The sequence below is a fragment of the Saccostrea echinata genome, unplaced genomic scaffold, assembly GCF_033153115.1.
Source record: "Saccostrea echinata isolate AGI-Se365-2 ecotype Australia unplaced genomic scaffold, CSIRO_AGI_Sech_v1 ptg000034l, whole genome shotgun sequence".
Lineage (NCBI taxonomy): Eukaryota > Metazoa > Mollusca > Bivalvia > Ostreida > Ostreidae > Saccostrea > Saccostrea echinata.
Genome location: NW_026889783.1, coordinates 4221616 through 4241156, shown reverse-complemented (window position 1 = coordinate 4241156; position 19541 = coordinate 4221616). Strand labels below are relative to the sequence as shown.

The 19541-nt window shown below is 34.0% G+C and overlaps 2 protein-coding genes across 7 annotated transcripts in view; one reads left to right on the top strand and one right to left on the bottom strand.

The window, feature by feature from the left end:
• The first annotated feature begins 5002 nt into the window (after positions 1–5002).
• On the top strand, positions 5003–12316 carry LOC133199594 (COP9 signalosome complex subunit 1-like). Of its 2 annotated transcripts, none has more exons than XM_061335430.1 (14): positions 5003–5079; positions 5486–5575; positions 5734–5918; positions 6071–6232; positions 6844–6979; positions 7180–7257; positions 7814–7951; positions 8216–8310; positions 9085–9190; positions 9362–9442; positions 10009–10146; positions 10370–10456; positions 10593–10640; positions 11722–12316. In XM_061335430.1, the coding sequence occupies exons 1-14, from the start codon at positions 5047–5049 to the stop codon at positions 11794–11796; spliced, it is 1452 nt and encodes a 483-aa protein (XP_061191414.1). In that variant the 5' UTR covers positions 5003–5046; the 3' UTR covers positions 11797–12316. The 2 variants fall into 2 exon arrangements, with proteins under 2 accessions (XP_061191414.1, XP_061191413.1); XM_061335429.1 differs by having other exon boundaries at positions 7811–7951.
• Positions 12317–16549: 4233 nt separating this feature from the next.
• LOC133199592 (V-type proton ATPase 116 kDa subunit a 1-like) overlaps positions 16550–19541 on the bottom strand; it is a 30212-nt gene continuing 27220 nt past the window's right edge. For all 5 annotated transcript variants that reach the window (XM_061335422.1, XM_061335424.1, XM_061335423.1 and 2 more), the window contains 4 exons: positions 18286–18396; positions 18013–18130; positions 17445–17619; positions 16550–17248 (listed from right to left, as the gene is read on the bottom strand). In XM_061335422.1, the coding sequence (XP_061191406.1) occupies positions 17155–17248; positions 17445–17619; positions 18013–18130; positions 18286–18396 (498 nt within the window). In that variant the 3' untranslated portion in view covers positions 16550–17154. The remainder of the gene's footprint in view (positions 17249–17444; positions 17620–18012; positions 18131–18285; positions 18397–19541) is intronic.

Here is a 19541-nt window from a genome sequence, read left to right as displayed (position 1 = left end):
GGGATCTTTTTCGTGCCAACAGCTACTGCGACACGGGACCTCGGTTTATACGGTCTCATCCGAAGGACCGGTCTCCACGTACATCCCTCAGTGAATTCGAACCCGCGACGGAAGGATCAACTCCTTACACTGCTACTCTAGTTCAAACGCTCTAACCACTGCGCCACGCGTACGACGTATATATCTTGTGAATTGTAAGAGGTGAGAATCTAATATTTCGTATATATATCTTTATTGCTTGGCATAAAGCCTTTGGAAAACACCAGGCTTTCTAACCTCGTGACCTTGAACTTAACTTTTGACATTCTTTTCAGATACGGTATGATTTTAAATGAACAGAGATAGATTGTAATTTTTTTTAATATGAGGGATGAACTATGATGTTAAACATATGCAAATAATGCCTAAAAAAGTCATGATTATTGAACTTGTGACCTTGAACTTGATTTTTGGCCTATTTCAAAGAATAGTTTTATTTTCTTTGAATGGTCTTGTTATGACTTAGAGATATTTAATATGTATTGCTTGTTATGAGCCCTTCCTTTAACTACAGGCCTCTCTGATTTAGTATCCTTGAACTTTTGATATATTGATTGAACTCTCAATTAACAATGCTCTGTAAATCTGATAAACCAGAAGATGATATTCATCACATCAATATACGAACCTTATAACTGTGAACTTGACCTCTGACTTCAAAGATTTATCAATTTTGCTGTATACCTTCTGTAAAAGTCAGGATTTCATATTTATATCATAAAGTACTAGCCTTATTAACCTTGTGACCTTGAACTTAACCTTGTTTTTGGAATTTAAGTATGTGCATTTCAAAAGTAATGTTTGGAGATATATAGCGGGCTAATTATACCCACATTTTAATTTCTAAAGAAAGACCGGGTTTGTTATCCTGGTCCGTCCGTCTGTCACACTATATATATCCATGGCCGTAGGAACCGGGGGGGGGGCACGGGGGGGCGTGCCCCCCCCCCCCCCAGTAATTTTGCCGATATATAGATTACTATAGAAAACATAGCTACCATATGCTTGTGCCCCCTCAATAAAGACGTCTAATGACCTTTTTTTTTTTTTTTTTTAATTTTGCTTGTCAAGAATTTTTGGTAGTTGATAGTGCCCCTCCAAATGAAAATGTATGGCTGTGCCCCCCCCCCCCCCCCAAACTGAAATTGCTTCCTACGGGTCTGATATCTTCTTTCTCAAACTCACCTTAGTAAAAAAAAAACTAACCAGATTACACATGCCGTAGGGGATTATTATTGCTAATGCAATACTCTCAGAATATGCTTGTTGTCATTGACATCATTTGTTTATAATTTCTGTAGAAATTATTGGCCGTCAATGCGACATTGACCTTGGTCTCTGAACTTCCTTTCAGTTCAAGGGTAAACTAATATTCAAATAAACTTCGGCTTTTCCTTTTAATTCTACATAACAGGTGAAATCAAGTTATAACAAGTTTATTCTGATAGTATTGCATTAGCAATACTAGTCCCATACCGGCAAGTGTAATCTGACCCCAAGACCATAAACTGAGAATAGACTTAAGACAAAATTTTGATTTTTAATATCTTGAGTTTTATTTAACGTATTTGCTTCAAAATTTGCAATTTTATATAACATTTAAATTCAAATATAAGATAAAAATTTTGTTTCATTATCAAAATTATTTCAAAAGTTATATTGGTCTGAAATTTTGACTTAAGTCTGTTCTCAGTTTATGGTCTTGGGAGCTGGTTCCCGTTGAAAATTGAAAATGCCATAATTCCGTCAAAAATCATTGAAGCGGAACGAAATGCAAACTTAAAGAGACACCGTGACGGAAAAACGGGAAAATTGACTCAAGTAGAATTTTTGCAAGACGCATGCAAATTTTATCCAATTCTTGAAAGTATTAGGTTTCAGAAAATTACAGGTTTCAGAACCTAAAAAGTCTACTTTTATGGAGAAAAATATAAGTAAAAATAATTTTAGTTTGCCCCAACACGAAAATATTGCTCCACTTCTTCCTCTTTAAGGTACGCATGCGCAGAAAAGTTAAAGAAGTTACCATGGTGTCAATTCAATAGCTATAAATGACGGATGACCCACGATTTTGATATAATCTTCAAAATAGATGATCATAACTTATTTATCACTTTTGATTGCAATGTGTTTTTTTTACAAGTTTCACGCTAAAAATGAGACACATGACCTTGACATTGTAGACATTGACGATAACAACCACGCCATAGATACAACTTTTCTTTTTCCGGCACTTACAGTTTGCAGTTGAGATCTCAAAACTTCGCCTTATTCATATTTCTCATATATCTTTAGCTTTATTATAAAATTATCTTAAAAGAAACACATGATATTGACTCACTATGTAACTTTAACCTATAACTAATCAAGGTAAAGTTACATACCAAAAATCAGCTCAGTATCTGCAAGCATTTAGATAGAAAAAATTTCGGAAAACCCTTAAAAATGGAAAAGGTCGCAATTCCGTCAAAAATCAATGAAGCGGAACGAAATGCAAACTTGATCTGTAACTCATCAAGATACACTCACATACCAAAAATCAGCTCAATTTCTGCAGACGTTTAGGAAAAAAGTGAGGAAAACCAAGTGGGACAGAGGGACAGACGGACTGACAGACACGGAGGAAACCTATAGTCCCCCCCCCCCCCCGGTTTCATGCATTTAGATATTGCTTATGGATGTATTCCTTCTTTAAAATACTCTAGTTTCATTCTAAAAATCTTTAACCCGAGAATCAGTTATCTGTATAAAACTTTCATAAAAAAAAATTCAACACTATCTTGTTTGGTGATCCTTTGAATTAGAACTATAGATGAGTGTCTATTTTACGCTTTCATTGTGTGTTGACAAAATATTGTTAAAATACTTTGAATAGATCTTGGATTTCCATTACTTTTATAGTGGACTTAAATCTTATTCAGATTGTCTGCCGAAGTTTTGGTGGCCGATCATGCCTGAAGTACTTTTTAAGAATTATATTGATTTACAAAGAATGAACTTCTGCTATTGGTGTCCTCACGAATAATTCCCTCACCAGTGTCCAATGCTTTCTCTCTCCTTTATTACGTATATCAGAATTTTCCCAGTCTGTGACTGTTTAAACACACTTGAAAATGTGAAAAATCATTTGAAGTCTAACATGAAAACGTTTTGGGATCTCGACTTGTAACAAACATGTAGTTTTTTTTTAATTGTTTTTTCATGAAGTTATTTTTTTTTTTACCAGATATGCTAGTATTATGATTAAGATATTGATCAATTTTGCATTAATTCTTGCGGACTATTTGTAAATTTTTAATCTATCTGCAATATTCTGCATTTCAGGTAAACTTTATTATTATGGTTTATTGAAAATTGTAATCATTTACAAACGTAATCAATTTGTTAATTTGGAGACCATTATTTGAGAAATCATTGGGCTTTAATGTTTCATTATTGATTAGCTGTTATAACGGTGATTCCTCATACGAGCTAAGAAAGAATTGGCTTTAATTATGTCTAGCTGTGTTTGTATGCCATGCTATGCTAGCTCATTTCATTGTATGATGAAAACTTCAACCATAGTACATATTTTGGGCGGGGCGATGCATGTGGTAATTAGAAATGGAGAGGTGTAATTTGTAATTTTCACATTACTGAATGAATACATCCTTTATTTCAATTTTAAGATAACGTTTTAGAGAGACTCATGGGTTGATCCAAGAAACCCCCCCCCTTCTAAAGCATAAAAATCCAAATTTTTTTTTTGGCAAGCAATATAAAAAGAGAGGTAAACTTGCCCAAGTGTGAAAAACCTAACTATTGTGTGTGTGTTTGTGTGTGTGGGTGTGTGTGTGAGGGAGGGTGTGTGTGTGTGTGCGAGGGGGGGGGCGGTGAAGGTACGTGAGAGTAGGGTTAAGCACTTCTCAAGGACAGGGCGTTTAACTTCATACAGATGTATATGTCTCTTCTCACTAAACTTAGGGTCGGTTTTCAGGCCCGAAGCAACGGTTTCAAAAGGGGGGGGGCAAATTCCCCAAAAATCTGACAAGCAAAAAAAAAAAAAAACTAATTTACTGTCCAAATCCTTGACTTTATCTGTGCTCGACCTTTCAACATGAAAAAGTTGGGGGGGGGGGGGGGGGGGCAACCAGCATCTAACGGAAAATTTTCTATAGCAAAAACTATACTCAGACTTTACTCAGAAAAAAACTTTGCCATTAAAATTTAATAACTCTGAAAATCCCGAGGGGGGGGGGGGGTCAACCCAGTGATACCCACTCCAACTACAGTCACAGGTGCCTGAAGTGCGGATCGATAGCCTCCCTCCCACCTTTTAATTAAAAAGTATGTAAGAGTTTGGATCAATGTATGATAAGTGTCTCAAATGACCCTTTAAAATGAATATCTTAATTTCACTTTATATATGGTTTTACTTTGCACAGCTATACACGTGACCTTTATTTGTAATTTTCAATTTGATCAAAATGCCAGTAATTTAGAAATATGACATCATAAAGTTCACCTTTTCCCGCCATTTTAACATATTTTGAATAAAACTGCTTATTTTTCCGTCAATCACATCCATATGTCCTTCTGTGCAAGTAGATTGTACTTTTTCTTACGTTTATCGTTAGAGAATGGCCTTGTACCACAAGGGGATCGTCACGACTTATTTGTCTTCTTTAAATTTGACCACCCCTTTACTCAAAAATACACATAGTAAAGAAGACAAATAAGTCGTGACGAGCCCCTGTGCTTGTACGGTATAATAGAAGTACACGTTTATTTCATTTATTTGTTCATTTCATATATGAAATTTCTCTAAGAAGTAGCTAACTTCATTATCAATTTTATTCCATATGACCAGGGACCTACATACAAGCATGGCATATGACAAGATAATTAAATTGAAGGTTTTGAGATCTCCCCCGTGCTCTAGTTTATTTCGGAACAATCTTTCGAGTTAACTTTTAAAATTAGAATTTTACGCATGCCCTCTGTTGAAGATAATCAGTTCCGGGGAAAATGCCGTTGCCGATTCAACCAGGATTTTTACAGGTAATTCAGTGTTTTATGTCTATTCAGACGGCTGTAGAAAATTACTTATCACTAAATCATCATTTATGCTAAGGAACAGATGCATTCAGAACGCATTCATGACTTTAATATGTTGTCACTGAAAATTTTCTCGGATTTGACAAGCTGAAGATGGCGGATTAAAATGCTGTACATCACTTTCTTTCGAAAACTAGATGATAAAAACATACTTATATTGGAGAATTTATTGTAACAGACATATAATGACCTTTCCTACCGACAGTGTTTGATTATGGAGATGATAAGTAGTGACAAACTGACGACAAGCATTGCCGCCCGAATTTCCTCGGGAATATAATAAAAAAAAATATTTCCTCTGTTGAATTTGTAATTTTGATGAATATAATAATTTTTGCTTTATTTATAGGTTGGCATAGAGCCCATGCAGGTTGATGCTCAACCAGAAGAAAATGACAATGTGGAGGAGGATCGATATGTGGTGGAGAATACGACACTGGTATCTTCTTACATTCATTGTGATGGAATAACATGAAAATTTTTGTCAGGAAGGTCTTCGTTGAAAAAAAAAATTAAATTATTTTTTAGGCATGATTGTCATAAATTGATTAAATAGATCTATTTGTCTTGCTAATTATAATAACCTGTTATCTATAGGATTTAGAACAGTATGCAGCCCAATACAGTGGTCTAGCCAAATTGAACAGACTCTTATTTATTGCGGATCATTGTCCAATGCTTAGAGTAGAGGCTCTTAGGATGGCTTTGGCGTATGTTATGAACACTTACAACACAAGTTTGTATCAACAGATCCACCGTAAACTTCAGGAGGCAGTCACATCGTTAGTACTTTCTTTGTGAACAATTCTTTGTAAAAGTTCTAGATCTAAGTATTTGTTGTCATATGTGTCATGCATTTTGAAAGAATATCAATGTTCTTGACTTTTGTTCATAGTTATGTTGACTGTTGACAGACTTTTGTTGCTGTGTTTAGGTCCTCCAGTCTTCCGGATGCTGTTGCTGGAGCCATTCATAATGTTCCAAATCTAGACACACAGTGGATAGAGACCACATCCAAGAAAGCAGCCCTCAAACTGGAAAAGCTGGATACAGACCTAAAAAATTATAAAAGTAACTCCATAAAGGAGAGTATAAGGTTAGTCTAGATGAATGAAGATTTTGAATTTATAACCCCATTTAATGTTTTGGAATAGTTCTCTGGCTCCTTTTATGAATAAATATTTGGGTGTTTTGCTTATGTTTAAATCTGCTTGATTTGTTCAAAATAAGTGCATTGTATGTAAATATATTTGTAATTTATATTTAGATTTTAAACTGTTTTTTTGAAATCCAGCACTAGGCAAATTTCAGCCAATTTAACTTTAAGTTGGGTGAAGGGAATGCCGATTTATTCAATTAAAGGGATGCACTTTTTTTAAGGGGAGTTCATAAAGAAAAAGTGAAAATGGATGCATCATTTAAAAATCTCAATCTCAAGAACCTCAGGTCCAGAAAAGAAAATGGAAAACTTTCTAATAGAGTAGATTAAAGTTAATTCAAGTTTGAAATCATGCCTCTCAGGTATGGAATTGGTCAAGCCTCAAAAAGCGGTAATTCATAAAATCTATCAGAGGTATCTAGCTATATATACATGTAGTATAGATTCAGATAATAACATCATTTTATGTCCCATAGTTTATATTTCATGGGAATTTTGACAAAACTCATTGCTGAAAGTTTGAAAGAGCATCAAAAATGTCTTTACAGGCGAGGCCATGATGATTTGGGAGATCACTACTTAGATTATGGAGACCTAAGCAATGCATTAAAGTGCTACTCAAGAGCAAGGGATTACTGTACAAGTCCAAAACATGTGGTTAACATGTGTCTTAATGTCATAAAGGTAGTCTTTAATCAGGAGATGCTTCCTGACATTTGGTAATCAGTTGTAAAAAGATGCTTAATCCATGCTCTCAGATATGTAAAATAATCAGTTATAAAAAATCACGTAACTTCTTATTTCTGCTCTCAGATACTAATACATGTAGTTCTCAATGAAAAAGATAACACCTGTATTGATAAAAATGACTTTATATTGAACAGGTTAGTGTATATTTACAAAATTGGTCACATGTTCAGAGTTATGTCAACAAAGCAGAAAGCACACCAGAAATGGCAGAGGTTAGTATCTATCACATTCATATTTTCAGTTTAATTGCTCTGGGTTTTATTTTTTATTATAATTTTATGCAGTTTTGAGACTCAGAAAACATGGAAAAATACTGTTAATGTACTTATGTATGTATATGTATTTGTAATATTCATATTTAAGCACCTTTTGCACTGGCTACAATGTGGCAAATACTTTTTTTTGCCATGAATGGTTAGTGTAAATAGCCATCGCAAATTCATGATTAGATTATTTAATATGAACTGAGAGCTTGCAATAATTTTAAAGATAAGAGGTGAATTTTTCTGTTTGAAGAGGCCATTTTAGAATTATTTCCAATAGTTTGCTAATTATGAAATTTATAGCAGCAAATTCCGATCATTGAAATGGTCATAAATCGCCTCCTGCTGCCCCCTATTGAAAGCACTGTGAACTACATGTCCACTTGATGTTGAATACACTGGAATATTATATACTAGAATAACATGCAGATTCTGAGTTCATAATGGTGAGAGAATTTGTTCTTTACCCTGCATCTTGCTGATTATCAGTGAACATTTTCAGCAGCATGGGAAGGATGCTGGACAGACTGTTTTGACAAAGTTAAAATGTGCTGCAGGATTAGCGGACTTAGCCACAAAGAAGTATAAATCTGCTGCCAAATATTTCCTACAAGCAAACTTTGACTACTGTGACTTTCCAGAAGTAAGATATTGTGGATGATAGACAGATTTTATATCATTTTGATGTTAAAGTTAAGGTTGATATAACTTCTTTCACTAAGTTGAAAGGTACATTTTATCCCCTTTGTTTGATTCTAAAGTCAATGTACAATAAGGCAGACAGTAAAATTTTATCCAGTCATAAAACAAAGTTCTCATGTAAAAACCTTGTTAAAATATACAATATTACAATATACATGTATAAATATTTATAATTGTTTAATATGTAAGATTCTATCTGTTTCAGCTGTTATCCCCCTGTAATGTTGCTACATATGGTGCTTTATGTGCTTTGGCATCATTTGATAGACAGGAACTACAGAAAAATGTTATATCTAGCAGGTAGGAATTTATCAATAACTGAACATGGAAGTTTTATGTAAATGTACAGAGAAATCCTTATGTGAATGATAAACATTATGGTAACAGGAAATACAGTAAAACTCGTTTGCAGCGAAGTTCTGGAGACCTGAGAATTTACTTCGCTATATCAATGATTTGTTATATCTGTATAACGAATTCCTTAAAGCATACATAGTGAATTCCCATTATAGATTTTTTCATTTAAGTATGACTATTGTAGATTTCTAAATATATGTGAGGAATTAATTATTGCGCAATTACGAGAGAAGCATCTATAGCAAAGTAAAATTACTCGCTTTTATTTTTATGGTGCCGAAATCCATGTAAAATCTCTTGATCAACTGTCCACTCGTGAATTATTGTTCTTAGGATTTGTCTAAGGGCCATATTAAGTACTCATGTAAAATAAGAAATCTACAGTACCAAGTATAGAATACAAAATTTACTCTGGAGTTCAGAAGTTTTCGGATGAAGACGGCTTTGGGATTTCCAATTTTATTTAAAGCCATTTTATACTTCTAGGGGACACAAAATCAGTTCGCTTTAACTGTAAGTTCACTATATTCGAGTTCCTTACATCGGAAAAATTTTGCAAGGAATTGTAAATAATTACACTGGGAATTGCAAAAAACTTTGCTTTATTTGTGAATTTGCTATCTTCATGTTTCACTTAGCAAATTTTACTGTATACATCACATTATTTGTATGCTATGTAAATTCTAGACTCATTGCATATCCTTTATTCATTTGCAGCTCCTTTAAATTATTCCTAGAATTAGAACCTCAGCTTCGAGACATAATCCACAAGTTTTATGAATCAAAGTATGCATCTTGTTTGAAACTTTTAGGAGAAATTAAGGTAATACTTAGTTTATATTTATTAATTAGTAGTGAATCTGTTCCAAGAAATGAGGAATGTTGATAAGCATAATACATGTATAATATCAATTTTAAGATATGTTAAGTATTTTGGGAATTTTGATACTTTGGAATTTCCCCCCTGACCTATGCTTGACTTTTTGCTTTATAGGATAACCTACTACTGGATATGTATTTAGCTCCACATGTTAATGTCCTGTATACACAAATTAGAAATAGAGCATTATGTCAGGTAAGTCCTGTATACACAAATTAGAAATGGAGCATTATGTCAGGTAAGTCTTGTATACACAAATTAGAAATAGAGCATTATGTCAGGTAAGTCTTGTATACACAAATTAGAAATAGAGCATGATGTCAGGTAAGTCCTGTATTCACAAATTAGAAATAGAGCATGATGTCAGATAAGTCTTGTATACACAAATTAGAAATAGAGCATGATGTCAGGTAAGTCCTGTATACACAAATTAGAAATAGAGCATTATGTCAGGTAAGGAGATGATTTTTTTATCTGTGTTACACTCTTCATATAACACTGAAAAAATGTTCTGATATGCATTGTTTATGTAAAATTCATACTAGCTTAAATAATTTTTTAATCTACTTGGGAACACACATAAAATGTTGAATTTCATCATTAAAGTTGTTTTTACCTCTGATGTTTCTTCAGACCCAGTTCAATGAGAAATGCCTGTCTATTGATTGAAAATCACAAATATATGAAGCCTTGTTCTAGCGTAAATACGTAACATACAGGATAATAAGAAGAAATGACCAGATGATGTTTACCGATTTCAGTACTTTAGTCCATATTTATCCGCTGACATGAGGAAAATGGCTGAAGCTTTCAACACGACAGTCCCAGCTTTGGAGGACGAGATCATGCAGCTAATTCTGGATGGACAAATCAATGCCCGAATTGACTCCCACAACAAGGTCAGGGAACCAGTTAACATACCAGCTATAAACCCTGATTATAAATTGTTTATTATTATTTACTTGCATAATTCATTTGTGTGTATCCTTGTTGGTAATACTGTTTTGGACACTGGGATTGTGTTAAACAGAATTTTGATTAATATTTTGATAAAATAAAAGTCTAGAACCACAAGTTTATTGAAATAATGAGCCTGTATTCACTTTGGCATTTTTTTTATAGATTTTATATGCAAAAGACACAGACCAGAGAAGCTCCACATTTGAGAAGTCATTTGCCATGGGCAAAGAGTATCAGCGACGCACAAAGGTACGCTTATAGGTTTTACAATCTTGAACATGATAGATTCAGATAGGTTGTTTTAAATTGTATTTATGTTTTTTAAAAATATTTATGTGCAGTATTTTATAAAAAATATTTATCTTCTAAAATTTTTATTTCACAGGCTTTGATATTGAGATCTGCCATGCTACGAAATCAAATCCATGTAAAAGTAAGTGAAAGTAAAATGTATCATGAGATATTGATCTGCTGTGATGCTGCACAGAAGGAAATTAACTCACAGAGTTAATATTTGCTATATGCGTGGAAAAAACTTTGCAAATTCAAAATACGGTGAATAATTCTTTTTAAAAAAATTTATAAGGATAAAATAAATATTATACTTTTATCTGTAAATACATGTAGATAAGTGAACTCTATATGTGTTTCTGTTCAAACATAAAAGCAACAATTATTATAGCAGTGTTGTCTTCATAATTATGTAAATCTATTTAAAATTAGATCTTCTGAATCCCCTATTGTATGTTTCAAGATTGCAAGTGTCCAGATTGATCACTAACGGAAAGGGGGGGGGGGGGGGGGGGAGAGAGGGTTGAGCTTAATTGATACATAAACCTCTATTTCATCTGTGTGTATCATTCAGTGATTACTATTATTGAGAAGAGACAATGAACATTAATTCAAATATCATGAAATGAATTGACAGAACATATTTGCAGTGCACTCTCATGACTGATCTTATACTGTATGTGTACTTAAAAAACCAGGCTTCATATTTGAGCGGCTTTGGCGCAGACAACGATGCACTAATTCATGAATACTGCTTATAAATACAATATACGACACAGACATATATAGCGCTAATTCATGATTTCGCCAACAACTCCATACCCAGTGATTGCGCTAAATTTTGAATATGCCAGTTTATGTACACGTACAGTATGTGTCTCTAATGTAAACCCCACAGCTGAGAGAGATCATTGGATAATTTCCATTAATTTGTCTGGAAAGTTTTTTCAATTGCATACACAAGCCACTAAGCTTGTTTCTCTTTGAAAGTCAGCATTTATCGGGGGTACATTTTATGCATGCAAAATACAAGTGCGATGCTGAAAAAGGTTTCTGTCTAGTTTTTCCTTTCCACAAATTAAGATAAATGCTATTTGCTGCAAATTGAGAAAACAGTGATCTTTTCCGACCACCATTTTAACCTGCTGTACAGTATTGTATCATTTGGATTTTGAAGAGTCATTTATTGAAGAGTCATTTGATGAAGAGTTGTCTATTTGCAGAGTCCACCCCGAGATGGAGGCCAAGGAGGGGAGATGTCCATTGCCCCTGGGACAGTTTCCTCGGCCCGGAACTGATCGCACAGCTAATGGTGTCTATATCTGTGATAAAGACCTCTCTCTGGGGGGAATGGGCAGGCCAGTGTTGGACATCAAAGCCTGCATGTAGTGTTAAATCCAGTGTGATTCTCCTCAGAAATGCGAGAATTCCCTCATTGTTACAGATCAATCAGTGCTTGTTAAATTGACTTAAAGGACTGTGTTCAAAACAGCTCCATTTTGATTCATAAAGTGCTATTAATTATCAGCAAACAAATTTATCATGACATGGAATCATGTTTTTGTGATATAAAGTTATGTGGTGTGGACACAAAACTTTAGTTCTATTATATGGGATTCTTTAAAGACAATATACTTACATTAGATTTTGGTTTCTGAATATTTAAAAAAAAAAAGAACAATACATGACCAAATATAGAGCATATAAAAATATATGATAAGTGGTTATATGAATCTGTTCCAAGTTATGCATTGTATTGTACAAGTTTTTATTAAAGGTTCAGTTTCCTTTTGGTAAACTGTCAATATTCCTAGTTAACTGATATGATGAATAGAATCAGATGCATGTTACCATGGTTATATATCGAAGTAGTTTTTCTGATCTAAGTTTGTCGTGTCATTTGTTGTCGTCAACTCTAACTCTTTACAACTTACTGAACTGTGACGCAACATACACTTAATGTTCACGTCACAGAAAAATGAATTACCTTTTCCCCGCAAGCACTTTATAGAGCGGTACAAGTTTCTCTAAAGTTTAGAGTAAATAATTATGACGTAATATTTTAATAAGATTATAACTTTTCTTATTTAATGATATTTCAGGAAGTATAAAATAGAAAGGAATTGGCATTCAATTCAATTGAAGATTAAATTTACTTTTGAAAGTGCGTGAAAAATTTGTGATTGCGGGGAAACGGTATATGCGTTATTTTGCGTTAGAAATGGGAAATGGTATGTGTGTTAAAATGCGTGACTGTGGTTAAATTTTTTCTTTTCCAAACTCACTCATTTAGTTTCATAGTTTTTTTCTGGAGTATATTACACTACTCAGGCATGTATGTGGACAGCTTGACAATCATTAGTTTCCCATAACTTGTCATAATCAGTTCCATACTTCAGTTTGACTCTGGATCAATTTATAAGGTTACCTATAGAAAGCATGTAACTCACCTTCTGGACTACTTTTGCTTTTATCTCCAGACAAAGTCTTCAGTCCCAACCAGCATTCAAAGATGTACTTAATATTATGTTTCGTTTCAGATGATGTATTAGACTCATATTTTCCATATGTAAATTATTTTTTTTAATTTAATTTAATTTAAATAAAAATGTATGTACCAGCACTGCATCACCTAAATAGGTAGTAGTCATATCAGTATATAATCTTTACTCTTTGTTCAAGAGACGCCAATACAAAGTATTTGGACTGCTGTTGATATCTTGATATCAGTGTGGCTAGGCAAAGTGCTAGATATCAAACTCTCTTCAATGGACCACTTAACTTCATGTAGATACAGATACAATGTATATCTCAGACACAAGTTTCCTCGTAAAGTCAAGGGAGGGAGAAAACGTCACTTAGATAATGTACATATATATGTACCATCAAGTATTTGTGATTGGGATTAGGCCAGCATTGATCTCGTTCAAATAGATGTAATACTTGTATATATATTAGACTGTATGTCTGTATGGTCAATAACCAAATTATCTACTGGTAAAACTAATTTTTCTCGAGACATTCTCCATTGACTAATTTTTTTTTACTCAGTTATGCTTTATAATTGTAATTCCAAATGAAAGTTTAAAAAAATTGAGATATTATTTTTCTTCAGCTGATGTCATGGTTTATACCCTCCTCTGATGTTGCAGATTAATTTTTTTTCAACAAAGTTTGATTACATACTTAATCCTATGTAATACATAATTGAGGGGTTTGATTAATACTTAAGCCTATATTTAATTGAGGACATTTAGATAAATTATGTAGTAACAAATTAATTTGGCATTAAAATGCATGTAGTGCAGTTTTTTTCTACTCAGTATTTACTTGTCCTAAGTATTTAGAAATTCGTTGATTGTGATGGTAGCTTAATTGATTTAAATATTGAGTGTACCAGCAGTCTAAAAAGGACAAAGTTACCGATGTGAGAAAATTATTTAAACGAGTACTCGACTATCATAAGCATGAAGCCCCAGATTATTTGACTAGGCTATTAAAGCAAAATTGACATCCCTACTGTAAATGTATTAATCATCTCAACCTTTGACCAAGTAATGTCTGTTTTTCCTCCACATTAAGTTTAAGATCTACTGGTCAGAGACCAGTAGAGCTTATGCGATAAATAAGGTGTCCGTCATCCGTCTGTCTGTAAACAATTTTTCAAAACGCTACTCCTCCTACAGTTTTGGTCCGATTTCAATATAACTTGGCACACAAGTAGACTACACTAAGATACATAATTCTATATTTGGGTTTTTGATTCCGATGAACAGTGTTGCCATGGTTACTAAAAATAGAAATTTCTGTGCAATACATTCTAAACACTACTCCTCCTACAGTTTTGGTCAGATTTCAAAATAACTTGGCACACAAGTATTCTACACTAAGGTATATAATTCTGTGTATCGGTTTTTGATTTCCGTGAATGGTGTTGCCATGGTTACTAAAAAAAATTCTATGAAATGCATTCAAAACACTATTCCTACAGTTTTGGTTAAATTTCAATATAATTTGGCACACAAGTAGACCAAATTAAGATACATAATTCTGTGTATTGGTTTTTGATTTTGATGAACGGTGTTGCCAGGTTACTAAAAATAGAAATTTCTGTGAAATACTTTCAAAATGCTACTCCTTCTAAAGTTTTGGTCTGATTTTAATATAGCATGGTATGCAAGTAGACTACACTGAGATACATAATTGTCTTTATCGTTTTTTTGATTCTGGTGAATGATGTTGCCATGGTAACTTAAATTTCTGTAAAATTCTTTTTAAAGGTTACTCCTCCTACAGTTTAGTCTGATTATAAGTACAAACCAGTAGAGCTACAGTCTTGACAGAGACTTCTGGTTCGTATTTATATTCAGTGTACCTCGTAATTTTCTTTATGACATCCAATGGAAATCTACAACAATCAATACCCTGTAACACATGCGAAACCTTCAATACTCTTGGAACACTACACATATATTGTTTTGGCTCAATTTAATTAAAAACAATTATCCTATTAAATTATGGTAAAAATGTAACAATTGTACATTTAAAATTAGTCATTTTCCCCCCTCTCAATATTCATTTGTGTTATTCAACTTTCCACATCACAATGGCTCTTATATCTACATGTGTTTCAAGTGGACCATTTCTGAAAGGTGTTTTATTCATTATAAAGATGAACGAAATTAACAATTATGAAGAGAAAAAAATTAGAAAATGTAAATATAAGCATTGAATTCTTATTTTTGGATGTTGTCGGTCTTATGACAGCACCTGTCCATGCCAACAAATTATCACACCGTGGTATTCAATTTGTCAGCAAGTCCAGATGCTGTGATAGGACGGACGACATCTAAAAAATAAGAATTCAGTGCTTAATTATTAACAACTAGATATCATTGAGATGGTAGCCATCTCAAAGGGCCCCACTTTCAGCAAGGAACATGAAAATGTAAGGTAGCTAAAAAGGGTTTATTTTGAAGAGGAACATTTGTGTACTATTAAGGGATGTGTTGTTTGAGTCTAAAGGGCTTCTATGTTATACTTCTTATAATAAAAAATGGCACGAAAATCATGAGTGCTCCATTCCCTCTATCAAAAAACGGCACAAAATTCATGAATGCTGCATATCCTCTATGAATTCAAAATTGTTGCATATCCTCTATAAGAAATATGGAAGAAAATCACAAATGTTGCGAACCCGAAGTCAATTGGTAAGGTTTGAGGCTGACTGGAATTAAAGGAAAGAAATTATGCACTGAACAAAGGTTTTAAACAGAGAAGGTATTTTTGACCTTGACCTAGAACTTCGTTCAAAGTCACTGCACACCCATTGACCAGTGGCACTATGTGAGTGAAGTATGAGCCACATTGGACCAAGGGGAGAGAAGATATGCTCCAGACAAGGATTTTTCCTATAATTCTGCTATGACCTTAACCTTTGACCTAGAAACATGGTTCAAGGTCACTGCACACCCTTTACCCAAAAACACTCTGTGGGTGAAATATGAGCCAGACTGGGCCAAGGAGAGAGAAAATATGCTCCGGACAAGAATTTAAACAGAGAGGCTATTTTTGACCTTGACCCTTGATCTAAAAACTTTGTTCAAGGTCACTGCACATCCATTGACCAGTGACACTCTGTGAGTGAAGTATGAGCCACATTGGACCAAGAGGAGAGAAGATACGCTCCAGACAAGGATTTTTCATATAATTCTGCTATGACCTTGACACATGGTTCAAGGTCACTGCACACCCTCTACCCACAGACACTCTGTGGGTGAAGTATGAGCCAGATTGGGCCAAGGAGAGAGAAGATATGCTCCGGACAAGAGATCTCGGACGGATGGACAGACTGATCACTATAGGGCACCCGCAGAGCGGGGCCCTAATTATGTTTTAAATTTTGACCTTTGTGAAATTTTATCCTACCTTTCCTACTTTAAAATGTGTGTTGTACAAAAAGAAATAGATATAGAATAGAGGCACAATATTTAGCTGGTCAGAAAAGAATGGAATTGCAATTATTTTGAAAATATAAAGGAAAACTATATGTAGCAGGAAATATTCTTTAATCAATATCACTGATGAGTATATAATCACAGAAACAATTTTAGTCCAGACATTTCAGTATATCAGAGGATCAGCCTTGAATGTCCTTGACCTAGATTTAACAAGTAAACAGCAGGATTCCATTCAACAGTAAACACTGATATCACCAGAAAACACTGATATCATCAGAAAAACTCTGTTAATGAGACAAACAAGATTAATCAACATATACTGATACGTTCAGTTTCAAAAATCAGCAGATTATGCTTTATTGGTCAACCTAAGTAATACTCAATTCCTCTAATTTAAAAATGTTTATAATTTCCCAACAAATACATAATCACAGAATGGTTAATGTCAATTGGTAAAAAGCGAAACAGAAATGTGACAATTTTTTGTACCTCACTCTGTTGTTAAACATTTCTTCAACACTAAGCACCAATCAAACGGTTTAACCATAGAATGTCATTATCAAGTAATTTCAAATCCGCAGTTGTTTAATACATAATTGGAAGCCCTTTGTTTTTCTAAAATAAAGAAGGAACAATCTACAGAAGGCATGGTCCTGGTTGTTCAATGAGCACCAGAATTATGTGACGTGGTTCAGGTTAATCGTCCAAATCAGCATCCAGCAGGTGCTTGAAGCTGTAGGGAGCAAACTTATAACCTTCCCCCATGTAGAATTTACTGTTAAACTCCACCCTATTAAAAAATACAGAACAAAACATAATGTTGACTGTTAATGGTAATATGGTAAATACATGTAACAATGGGCATACCTGCATGGAGTGAAGATTTGTCTCACAATACACATAATTTAATGGAAAAGTTCCAATATAATTGGAAAAGTAAGTCAACAAATAGATAAAGTATTGATTAATAATTAAATGGAGTTTACCAGTGAAGACGGAGAGTGTGAAGAAAAGCAGAGAGTCCCTCCATCAACAGTAATACAGCAACAGTCACGGCAGCAAAAACTGCAAACACCGCCCAAATAATGATCCCTCCCACGTACTCAAACTTCATAGTGAGACTGATGTGAAACAACATCCCCCATAAGACTTCGGACAACTCTGTAAAAAAACAACATTTAATCAGATAACAACTAAAGGATTGGATATGTATAAGCTTCATTTATGAGAGAAGACACCTAAAAACTACCCTGTTTGCAGACAAGAAGGTAGCATTGAGTAAACTTACGAGTACGAGCCAGACTGAAACTGAAGATGTAAACTTATGAGCATGAGCCAGACTGAGGCTAAAGATGGGTACTTACAAGCATGAGCCAGACTGAGGCTAAAGATGGGTACTTACGAGCATGAACCAGACTGAGGCAAAAGATGGGTACTTACGAGCATGAACCAGACTGAGACTGATGATGAATACTTAGGAGCATGAGCTAGACTGAGATTGAAGATGAGTACTTACGAGCATGAGCGGGACTGAGGCTGAGGACAAGTACTTACGAGCATGAGCCAGACTAAGCGCCCACAGACGTAGGTAGGAGGCAGTGTGTGAGATACAGCCCAAGCAGTACTCTATTGTATGAATGGCCTGGTGTATAAAGACCTCTCCCATCTCAAACTGAAATCAAAGCACACAGGCTACAATGCTGACCTGAACTGTATTTTTCTTACATGAAAGAAATCCTCAAGACCTTGTTCTTAAATTTGTTATAATGATATGGAACTGACTCTTAAATAATTGACATATAAAACAATAAAATGTGAAAATGTCACCTTTTCTTCTTCCTCCTCCTCATGTCCTGCAGCCCCGCCTTCTGTGTGATTGACCACGCCCCCTTCCTCTCCATTAATTGACATGGTTGCATTCTTCCCAGAATCTCTAACCTGAATACCACAAAATTCACCAGAAGATTAGGACTTAAGAAGTAAGTGTCTTTAGAAAAGATGAAACAAAGGGTAGAAACATAAATAAGTCTGAAATATACTTGTCAAAATTTTAGAAAAATAGATGTTCCATATCAAAACACATTCATAACACCTTACATAAGACATTTCTTTATATGTGCATTGCAATACGAAGTATTTAGTTAGCAAATGCATATTAATGTGAAAGGCTACATGAACCTGAAAACAAAATTTTGTCTAAATTTGCCGATACACAAGTCTGAGTACATTGTTGTCTACTAAGAAGCTCTTTTCACATGCTCCAATGACATGTCAATCAAAGGACTAGTTTATCTTTTTTTCAATGTTATGTCCTTGTTATGTCCTTTTGAACAAGATGAATAAAGAATACTTTCTAAGGCAACTTCAAAACAATAAAAATAATACAAAAAATGTAATATATTAGCTGCTAGAAACATCCTCAAAACAATACTAGAAACTTGCACTCTTACAGAGTGTAGTATAGTATTGTTTATATGTTAACACATACAACATGTACAATATTAAGTACTGGTACAGTGTATGTATAGATAATGGAATATAAGGAAGGGAGAACAACTAAATGCTATAAAATTCTTCATATTGTTGACCATTTATGCTGAAGAATTTGACTTTTTTTTAAGTGAGGCTCCCGATTAATACTCTCATGCAAAATTCTCCGTCACCTTTAGTTAAGCAGAATACACAGTCTAACTAACTTTTTTATGTAAACATTACCAATTGTTGTATAGAAATAAGCAAGCAGCAGGCTATATGGTTTCCGAATATATACAGAATATAAATATATATATCTCCCTTAAAGCAAGAAGACATTTTTCTTAGGTTATTTGGTAGATTATAAAGAAGTCAAGTTGCAAATAAAGTACATTATATACAAAGGAACATAAATTTCCATGCATCAAGAATTTTGACAGTGATGAAAAAAAAAATCATAAGCATGCACCTGTGATTGAAGTAAGGTTGGCTGTAAGTAATTCAATAATTCTCTTCTTAAAAAGATTTAACTATGGACAGTTAAATCAGAATAAAAGGGTTCTAAGCCACAAGGCTCACTTGGTAACTCTTACAGCAAATCAGGACTTACA